The sequence below is a fragment of the Curcuma longa genome, unplaced genomic scaffold, assembly GCF_044706935.1.
Source record: "Curcuma longa cultivar G26 ecotype Majalengka, Jawa Barat unplaced genomic scaffold, ITB_CL_G26_1.1 contig_18617, whole genome shotgun sequence".
Classification (NCBI taxonomy): domain Eukaryota; kingdom Viridiplantae; phylum Streptophyta; class Magnoliopsida; order Zingiberales; family Zingiberaceae; genus Curcuma; species Curcuma longa.
Window position 1 is genome coordinate 27,615 of NW_027430858.1, and position 11,195 is coordinate 38,809.

Sequence of the window (11,195 nt, forward strand, 5' to 3'; positions counted from 1 at the left end):
ATATGATTTCATTGTTCTCATTTGTATTTAAAGGTTTAAACTAAGCTAAGAGGCAACAGTCAACACTCAGACTCTTATACTTTGTACAATGTTTCATTCAGGTTACTTGCATCCTTTTGTCTGTCTCATGTTTCACGTCCTTGGAACCATTATTCAAATTGTTGATATGAATATGGTTCTCTGTTTGTGTTCTTGTTAAAGGTATACCTTCCTCCACGGGCATTATGAGTTAAAGAGGGATTATTTGAGGAAATATTTTGACCAAAGTTGTTTGCCATCAAAACCAATGATGAGTACTCGTAGAGATTTACAATGATTTTTCAGCCAAATATCAAATAGTTAATTTGTTGATATCCTCCAACTCAGCAGAAGTTGTTGGCAATCTCTCGAGTTTATGTACGTACATTGGTTGAAAATTTGCTAAGAGCAGAAGAAATTTCCAAAGAGTAAAAATTATTGGTTTTTTAAAATAATAATTCAGATGTTCTAGCGAATCTAGATGATCTTTTTTTTATTCATCTCTCGAGTAAATTTAAAACATGACTTAAGCATATTTAGAGATTGATTTTTAAAATATTTGTCTGCATTAAGATATAAATTTTGATTTTTTTATTTGTTGACCACACTATTGATTGAGTGATCAAAAAGAGAAGTCTCAGAGTATAGTTGAATTGATTACGATGGAGTAGAATTGTTAAAGTGGACAAGGATTGAATCTCGACGAAACTAAGACAATGTCATTCTCCGTCGTGGTCAATTTTAATCTCTCGATTTACCTTTTCATAGATGGTCGTGAGATCAATCATGTGGGGTCGTTGAGTGACGAATTTTATCTGTTGAAGAAGAAGAGTGATAAAAAAGAAGCGAGATAAATCTTTGTTGCAGACCTTGAATTAGCTTGTTCCCATCAATCTCAACAATATAATAGGTTAGCAACAAGTGAAAATAAAATAAATTTGTTCAAAATGGATTTAGTTAAAATAACACGATTCTAAAAGTAGATAATAAATCAGTTTATTTGCTTAATTTATTTTGAAATAAATCCATCGTTCTCTCCGAGTTGATCTTGTTGAGTTAGGCTTGAAGTCAAAACCATGAAAGCATTTTTTGATGGTGAAATCAAATGAAGTTCTGGAGAAAAGTTAATTCTAAGAAAAAATGTATAGAAAAATTATAAGGCAAAAATTAAAATGATGCACCTCAATATCGTTTTTTTTAAAAAAAATCAAAATAATATTGTAATATATTTTTTATTTTAAAATATTTTTATTCTAACATTGTTAGAGTAATTATGATGTAATTATTATAATGGATTAAAATAAATCGATTTAATTTAATTAAAAGAATTACACATATTATATCAAAATATATTTTATTAACTTAGTTCAAATTATTTAAAGTTAATCAAAATCTTTTTAATGTCCATCTCAATTTAAAACTTGTTGTAATAGCTATGTCAATTTCAAAATCGACTTACAAAAGGCCTTTGACATGATGAATTAACGCTCTTTATAAGCCGCCCTATACGGCTTTAGATTCCCATAGCAATATGTATCATGGATCTCAAAATGAGTTACAATAATCTCTTATTCCGTGGGAATCAACGGTGCTATGTATGAATACTTGAAAGCAAGGAGACGCCTTCGTCAAGGTGATCTACTCTCGTTATTCCTCTTTGGATTATGCTTACAAGTCTTCTCGAGAACATTCAGAGTCACGATAATGCGGTCTGGCTTCCACTATCATCCAATGTGTGTGGGCATCGACATTACTCATCTCGCCTATGCAGACAACTTGCTTCTTTTCACCCGAGCTGATGAGTCTACTGTTGGATTGCTTGCAGACTGCATTGTGGAGTTTGGAGCCACTACAGGGTTGCAACCAAACCTCATAAAGTCTAGCATCTACATTGTTGGCGTCAACGATTGAACTAAAGACATATTACTATAGCTCATCGAATTCCAACAGGGTATGTTTCCCATAATCCATCCCCTTGGTTGTGGAGAAATTGTAGGTCCAGGAAAGCGATAGAGGGGGGGGGGGGGGGGGGGGGGGGGGGGGGGGGGGGGGGGGGGGGGGGGGGGAGGTGAATATTGCTCTTTTAAAATCTTTCTTTTACAAAAACAAAAGAGTTGCATGGAAAAATAAATACGTGAACTCAGGCGGTTACTTGATTAACAGTTTAACGACTGCTACTCCAAGGTTTATGATCCATTTGATTGTTTTCGATTAGGCAATCCACTAATAGTTCTCCTTCCGAAAAACTTTCGGAAAAGGTGAAACTCGTACAAGAATGAAAAGAGAATAGTAACACACTACTATCTCTTAAATTAAATGCAAGTATGTTACTGACAACTAAAGATAAAAATTTCATCATGGGTTGTCGGAGAGCCTCTCGGTGTGTCAACAACAATACTTGAACGATTAGAGCAGCGAAGAAGAAGAAGAGTCGTAGGGAATTGATTGTTGAAGTCTTAGGACTCGAGCTTCTTTTATAACTTTTAACCGGTTGACCAAATCTACATTCGGTTGATTGCTCCCAATCAGATCCCATTGTATCCACGCTTGATTTTAGGGGTTTCCGATCGGCTGAACCTCTTATCGGTTGTGATGCAAGAGGATTTGTTGAATTTTTTTTATTATTTTTAATACTTTTTAAGGTTTTTGGTAATTAGGGTATTTTTGATAATTTCTATCTTTTGTATTTTAGGATTTTGAGTCCCTTTAGGATATTTTAGATTTTTGAATATGTTAAGAATTTTTTTCCTTTCTTTGCGTCTTAGGATTTTTAAGTAAATATTTAGTTGATGTTTAGGAAGAAGTTTTAATTTAATAATATTTTTGACAGTGTCATTTATTTTTCTATCTCCTGGTATTCTTTCGAATCAATATATTCTAGATGATTGATTTTTGGTATTCGCAGTCGATCAACGAAATCAATACAGCCAGCAAGATAATCATTATCCCATCTGGCGTCAGTTGGTATGGATAGTCGTCATGGTTGTTATCGTGGTCGTGATAGGCAGGTTCCAACTAAGGAAGCATTGCACAGTGATCGTAGCACCCGAGACGAGATACTTCAAGATCTACAAGGACAAGTCACAAAGTTATCCCAACGTCTAATGGCGCAAGATCATAAAGGTCGTAAGTTCCTTTATTCCCCTTTTGAAAAATCCTTAATTTCCAATCGAGGAGAGATGTCAAAGCACAAGTTTGGTTTTGAGGGATTCAGGATCAATGCCCACCACCTACAACTTCAAGAGAATGTCGGTTCTGCAACGCCTCTATGCCCCCTTCCTCCTGAAACGGTAGAGACAACTATGAAGATGCGACCTTGACAACATCGAATACGACCAATCCTACTCTCTTGATTGTCCGATCAAAAGAGGTGGCACAGAGGATGACAAAATTGAAATATTTAATGATCCAATTTATGACGATGTTGACGAAGAGGAGATAGACTTAGACGAAGTGTTGATCGAAGATCAGAAGCCCACTTTGTCCGATGGCAATTAACAACCTGGTTCATCTATTGACGAAGCCCCAATCTCCATCGTCTTGTCTTGCATTGACTTGGCGCTCCAATTTATTCAGCATGTAGACGAGACCAAAGTAATTAGTGAGCTGGTATATGACGTTGATGGAGTTGACAAGGATATGGACTTTTAAAAGGAGGAATCAAATATTAACAGTGTTTTGGTTATAGAAATTGACAAACAAGGGGTGAAGCTTCTGGCTATTCTTGATCTAAAAACTATAAAAGTCATGGAACTGCTGCCACATCAGTGCTATATCACTTATCAGCGTCAGTCTTTGCCTAGTCGGGGACTCATGCCCCTGCTTTGTATCCATTACTGAAGGCTCGCACCCCCAGATTACCTGATAGGGGGTTGATGACTCCAAAATATCTACAGGCGGGGGAAGCTCACTTTATGGTGGAGTCCCTGGAACTGGATCATGAGGTGTTAATGGAGGGCTCGGATCATCAACACATATAGTTGGTTGGATCGACTCTAGCTCGACCACGTGAGAGCTAGAGCCAGGTTGAGATGCCCCTGCCCCGCTTGGTGATCCTCATGACTGAGGCCTCTTCCTGCTTATTCTTAATAGGTCCTCCGACTCCTCTAAGGCATCGGGCTTGGTCGTAGCCAAAGGGTGAGCCAATACCACCCCTGCGACAACAACTTGGTCACTCGATTGCTCAATTGATTGAGCCCCATATTGGTTGTCCAACTGACATGTGACTTGAGCATGACGCTCTTCCAACTCGGTCGCAAACATCTTCAAGCACTTGTTGATGGAGGCCATCAACATGGTCTCGGTTGCATAACAAAAGTAAAATATTCAATTAGCCATCACATAAGGTAAACGAGAAAATCCTTACCGAAAGATGACAGTAGCTCAGCATTGACAGGGCTGAGCCCGAAGTAGAAAAGGAGGCCCTCTTCGAGCAGGTTTTTAACGTCAAATTGGAGGCCAAACAAAGCATCCATTGCTGCCAGATAGTCAGACTCTAATTTGAATTGGTTCACGGTTGGCGACCTAGGCAACTTGATTTTCCACTTAGTTGTCCATCTAAAGGGAGTCAGAGGTCGGACGAAGATATAGTGGGCCTTCCATCCCTTGTGCGAGGTAGGAATTTTACCTAAAAAACTACATGAAGGCCTCGCGGTGAAATAAAGAGACCTCGGCCTCCATCTTCTTCGGGTAGAAGAAGTACTGGAAAACCCAGGGTGTGAGAGAAACCCTATACAGACGAAAGATAATAACTACCTTGCAAAGTAATCAGTAGAAGTTGGGGGCTAATTATTGAAGAGAAATGTAGAAATAATGGGAGATCTCGGCAAAGAAAGGGTGAATAGAAAATCGGAGGTCACCTATCATTTGACCTTAAAAAAGGTTACAAAACCAGGGGAGGAAGGTGAGGTCGGTCGAAAGTGTTTGGGATTACTACACAATGGTCGATTGGAATCTTGAATTACATTCAGATTTAGTCCAAATCCCCCCATTAATGTTGGACTCCGTGGACTCATACCAACAAGAAGTACTAGTGGTGGCCATAGAGGGAGTAGATAAATAAGGCTAAAGATAGTAGAAGTTGAGGACAGAAGAGGAGCAGAAACAAAAGGATCGAGTAAAAGAACGAAGAACTTACGGACAAAATGTGCGTTCGTGGAGTTGTAGAAAATCACCACAAGAGGAAGTTGAAGACAAAGGAATTGATGAATGTGTTTGTCATTTCCAACCCTAATATACTCCTTTGCTCAACATATTAATCATTGGATGAGGAAATCAAATGGGCGAGCTACTGTTCTCAGCCATTGGATCTCGCACACGAATTGACAGGATCTCAACAGTCGCTTTGAATAATTCTCTAGACACGTGTCAACCTCCTGCATTTATGGGAAGATAAGACAAGCTGATCTGCGGAATGATACTCCATCATGTGTATCACCGTCATTAATAATGCATCTCACGCATAGTACTGAGGTATTTGGTGAGGAGATGTCACAACATCCCTAAATCCGGGTCGGCAGTCAAGCTACAATCATCTCAGTCCAGTCAGTTGGATTCAAGCCTCCTTCAACTATACTTAAGGGGGAGACTTGTGATATGGTGGAAGGAGGGACTCATATATGGCGAAGTCAAGTTCAAATGGAGATCAAAAGTCAAGCCCTGGAGGTCAAAGAGCCAACTCGACTCCATCATCTTGGTTCACCCAACTCCAGAGGACTTAGACTCTTCAACTTCATCAACTTGGTCCACCCAACTCTAGAAGACTCAAACTCCTTGACTCCATCAACTCGGTTCACCCGACTCCAAAGGACTAAAACTCCTAACTCTATCAACTTGGCCCATCTGACTCCAGATGACTCAGACTCCTCGACTCGATCAACACGGTCCCTCCAACTCTAGAGGACTCAGACTCCTCAACTCCATTTGCTCGGTTCACCTAACTCCCGAGGACTTAGACTCCTCGACCCTTTTAGCTCGATTATTCCAATTCTAGAGGGTCCAGACTCCTCAACTCCTTCAGCATACATCTTATGAGTAGTCCACTAATAGCTACTACGAATATTCCCAAACACAACACAACGATTGGATGAAGGTACAATCATGTGGTTGTCACACTTGATCCCCTAGATGCTCTCCTATGTACACATGGCATCCATCGAGTGGAGAAACAAGTAATGACTATCAATTTTGGTTTCCCATTATTACTGATGTAGAGATGCTTTTTTTGTAACTATATAAACTCTATAAAAAACTCACACGAAGGGGTAGGAAAAAGGAATACATTCATCTCTTTCTTCTTATAGAGTTCTACTACTTTCATCTTCTTTTAGCTCCTATGCTAACTTAAGCATCGGAGTGATCATGCTGAACCCCTTCAATGCTCATTCTAATATCTACTTGAATGTTACAAACATTCTAGTACCTTGCTCATCCTCAGCCCATTGTCTTCTTCATCGTCAAAGTCCATAATTTCTCCTTCTCAGCAGTCGTCTTTTGTTGATTCACCAGACTACGGTCTCAAATAGAAACAAACAATATTAATGAGATAACAAGTGTAACATTACATTAACTCTTTGAACTAAAATGTAATTTACTAATAATACTTTCTAAATAGCTTATAATGGCCTTCATCTATCACATAATACGTCTTGCTTTAAGTTAACTTTATTTATAAGCCTCCTTGGTTAGCTTATGTTGTTGAGTATCACTCAAAATACTTTTAATTGACCACCCAGTTTGCCTTCCCTTGGCCGATACACTATGCACATGACTTAAAAGACAAACTAAATTTGTGATCTTCCTTAAATATATATCCGTATAAAAAATGATTTTCCTTTGGGCCAACCATCTTTAGCATGGATATACATCCATCTACGAAAATACCCCAAGCCTCCCTAATAATTCTTGCTTGGGTGATAATATTGATTCGGCTAAGTAGCAAACGCGAAGAAGAATACCATAAAAACTACTAAAAATACCACTAATTAGATATCAATCAATTGATATCATCTACCAGTCGATTAATACTCTCATCAACAATCGATTGCCTTCAAGTAGCAATCGACTGATTCCTTATGTGTCAATTCCAGGGCACAACAATCAATTACCCATTTTAGCAATTGATTGCCCCACAATAGTCGAGTTCCCCAGTAGAGTTGAAAGACTTTTATTTGTGAGTTCACCCACAACAATCCATTGTCGCCTTACAACAATCGACTGATGACTATCAGTCAAACTCACTAATCGATTTAGAAGTCTTCTGTGGACAACCCTATGAAAAAAAATTGATTGGTACTTATGACAATTGAGTGGTGAATACCAGTTGAACTTAATCTATTTTGATGCCTTTTGTACATAACGCCAGTATCAACAGTCGATTGGTTCTCATGGAAATTGATTCATGAACACCAGTCGAACTGCCCAATCACTTCTGAATCATTCTGTACGTAACTCTGGGCCCAACAATCAATTGGCAATCATAGTAGTTGATTGGTGAGTATCAATCAAACCCACCAATTGATTTGTAGTCATTCTGTGCCTAGTTTTTTACTCATCAATCAATTGGTGACCAACAGAACTCGATTATGCTTCCTACACATGATTTTTCAACCCGAGAAAACCATAACCCCCCCCCCCCCCCACCACCACCATGCCGTTATTCGCATTCTTCATGGATAATATGAAAAACTCGATTTCTGGGTTATAATCCTAGGCTTTCCAATCTTAGATTTGATGCATATGCATCGATTCGCAACTGTACAATGGAATCATTGTCGATGTATACTTCCCAAATCTTCAAAAATAATCTTTACACTTTAAAGACAACGATAAACTAATCCCAAGCTCTAATACCAATTGTAAGCATTGCGATACATCAAAATCAAATAAAAGGATGCATCTACAAGATTAGTTATCATCCACAATACAACTATGATAGAAAATCGAAACAATGGCTAACTGAAATGCTAACCTGAGTCAAGATCAAGAGCTATTGTTCTTTACTTGTCTCTAGAAGAATTCTGTCAAACGTAGCAAAGTCTTCTATAGGGATCGGGCAACAAATCAAATTCTCGTCTCAATGGGGAAGAGAAGAGAGGAAGAAGAAGAGTCAACCAAAATCAACATGCCCAATTGATTTTGACTTCCTACCTTTTATACCTTGGTCATTCCTACAGGGATCATCAACTAGAAAGTCCATAATCCATCAACAACTCATTAATGTTAACAAACTAGGTTATCGGATTTACACCTGCAATCCACATCCAATAACTTAAACCCCCCTTCATGCATCAAGCATTAGATCACTTAATTATAGTTTAATTCTTAATGATGATTGTTGTGTGTGTTAATCATGTATTAGCCCATCAAATAGACTTAATCCTTCAGTGTGAACTCATTTTTGACAGATTTTTTGAGTGTAATATTTATTAGAAAATTATTCTATTGACTATTTACTTCTTTCTTATTGTTATATATTCATCAGCAGTACAATTAATTCATAACAAAATAAATATAAAATTAATAATGAATTTTATTTTAAGTCGACATTAACAATATTAATGTCTTACTAGAAAATGACATTTAATTTGATGTTGACCTTTATAAAAATGATATTTATAGTTATTACTTTCCAATGAAGTTATTAAAATACCATCATTAACAATATGGATATTGCATGACATTATTAATTATATCATTTAGAAGACGTAGTAAAAAATATATATTTTTGTAATATATTCTTGTAATGCAATCCATACCTAGAGCTCTTTGTTGAGTGGATTTTGTTGTATCAATTTGCAAGACATGATGATCATATGTAGGGGTGTAATCGAACTGAGCCGGGCTGAATAGTAAGAGGCTCGGGCTCGAGCTCGATTCGTTTTCCCTAAGCTTGAGTTTGGCTCGAGTTCGATTCGAGCTTTAATTCTTAAGCTCAAGTTCGGCTCGTAATGAAATTAAATAGTTCGTGAATGGTTCGAGCTCAGTTCAAAAATGACTCGTTTTAAAGTTAAACGAGTTTAGTTTGAGCTTGGTTCGCAAATAGCTCGTTTAAAAGTTAAACGAACTTAATTCAAGCTTGACTCGTTAATATATAATATTTATAATTCATGTATATATATATATACACACACATTCGTGAGCCTCTTAACAAATATGTTCGTAAGTTTTTAAACGAACATGTTCGCAAGCTCACTACCAAATACTATTAAGCTCGAGCTCGACTCGATAATATTTTCGAGCTCGAAATCAAGCTCGAGCTCGGCTCGTTAACTTAATTGAACAAACTCAAACGAACTTTTTTTTCGAATCGAGACTCGAATAGCTCGCGACCAATTTGACTCGTTTATGCCTCTAATCGTATGTGCATAACAAAATGCACAAATTGACCAAAATGAATATTTGTTAGAATCCAGATCATTATAAAGGACAAAAAAAATACTCATAGATATTTGATATGCAGAAATAAGAGTTGCCAGGGTATGCCATTTTTCCCTAGCTAATTAAATGGACGAGTTAAAATGATCATGGTCCAAACACTACTGCTACTAAATCTATGCACAGCTAATTAAAAGCATATATAGTAAGTTAAGCTTCAGATTCAGACACAAGAACAAAGAAATCAATTCATCTCCATAAGTTTGTGGCAACGCTAGCTCAGTTTGAGTAGTATTTCATGAGTGCAGCAGCATCACATCCGAGATACTGCAGTGGGCTCCTATGAACAGTCGAAGCCGCGGCCATGTCGATGACCTGAGCAGGAGAATTGCTGCACTGGAAGATCTGGTTCAGGTTTCTGTGAGAAGCCAGAAGCTTGTCGAGGATGGACCAGTCCCCGCCGGCGAACCGGTCGAGGCAGCTGCGCGAGCAGTTGGGCTCGACGAGGGCGTCGAGGTCGGAAAGGACAGGAGGAGGAAGGACGAGAGGCGGATTAATGTGAGTACTGGAGGCGGCGATCGACTCGGTGCTCAAGAGCTGAGGGAGGCGAATGGAGGATGGATCGAATGGGGAACGATGAGTGCGATCTGTGCATGGAATTTGGAACAGTGAAAGATTGTTGTCGTTTTGGGAGTCACTCATCGTCATCACTGAGTTGAATTTGTGACGATCTTGGTGTTCTTCAGTGAGAACAGCTTCTGGTGGGATTCCTGCTGTCTGGTAGTTCTTCTTCCTGAATACCCTGCACACGACCCATCCATCTTCCTGCAAAATTACTATCGAAGTGATCTATAGGTAGCTATCTAGGTTAAGGTTAGGAAGAAGATGAACCCTAGCTACCTGCATACCTGGACATGATTGTTCAGTAGGGTTTCATCGTCGAGACGATACTCATGCATGATCCAATCGGTCTTCTGGCCGTGAGGGGCTCTGCCGGTGTAGAACACTAGGGTTTTCCTGGTTCCTATCCTCTTGGAGTTACTGAGGTGGATGGTCTTGTCCCTCCCCGTGGCCTTCCAAAACCCGGCTGTGGTCGCTCGGTTCGTCCGAGTCCCAGTCGGATACTTCTTGTCCTTGTGGCTGAAGAAATACCACTCGTTCTGAGGCCCAGACCCAACCCTACACTTGTCTGCAACTCATGCACATATTTATAGAAGAAGAAGAAGAAGAAGAAAATGAAGGGAGGAAGGAACGTACCTTTAAGATCCCATGGCTCGAGTTTGTTGATGTCCACCTCTCTTATAACGTCAAGATCAATGGCTTCATTAGCCAGCTTCTTTCTCAGGTAATAATGGAGCAACTCTTCATCCGTGGGGTGAAACCGGAACCCGGGCGGCACCGTCAGCTGCCCACTGCCTTGCTGCATCATGCTAGCAAGCTAGCTCGTGAGCCCTGAGATGACTGTCGATCGGAGGAAGACGACGACGAGCAAACATGAGTTAAGCTTAAAAGAAAGAAACACTAGCAAAAATTTTGCTATGCACACTGACCTTGATTTCCTCACAAGAGCTAGCATGGGAAAGCCAAGATATGGGGAAGAGGGTAAAGAACGCTGAAGGAGATGAGCTTTAAGGGGAAGAAGCATGAGGTGTGGTCGCAGCTAGCCAGCCATGAAGCTAAATAAAAAATGGCAAGTAGCAGTGAATTAACAACATAGCTAGACCTTTAATTTAATTTAATTAGGTGTGTGGGGATAGGGAGATAGATAGCTAGGGTGACAGTCCAAGGCCATGGGTTTGGGG

At 39.2% G+C, this 11,195-nt stretch overlaps 1 protein-coding gene across 1 annotated transcript; it reads right to left on the reverse strand.

Moving 5' to 3' along the window:
• Nucleotides 1–9,672: 9,672 nt before the first annotated feature.
• LOC141816884 (NAC domain-containing protein 76-like) lies at nt 9,673–10,822 on the reverse strand. Its single transcript, XM_074704606.1, has 3 exons — nt 10,651–10,822; nt 10,302–10,582; nt 9,673–10,218 (listed from the first exon to the last, which is right to left on the reverse strand). Exons 1-3 carry the CDS (start codon nt 10,820–10,822, stop codon nt 9,673–9,675), a joined length of 999 nt encoding a protein of 332 aa, XP_074560707.1.
• Nucleotides 10,823–11,195: the final 373 nt, after the last annotated feature.

Bases quoted from the DNA above. Each gene is read 5' to 3' on its own strand.
- LOC141816884 (XM_074704606.1), bottom strand. From the start codon at position 10,822: ATGATGCAGCAAGGCAGTGGGCAGCTGACGGTGCCGCCCGGGTTCCGG. The intron at 10,583-10,650 runs GTACGTTCCTTC...CATGAGTTGCAG, and splicing joins CGAGCCATGGGATCTTAAAG to ACAAGTGTAGGGTTGGGTCT. The intron at 10,219-10,301 runs GTATGCAGGTAG...GTAATTTTGCAG, and splicing joins TACTGAACAATCATGTCCAG to GAAGATGGATGGGTCGTGTG.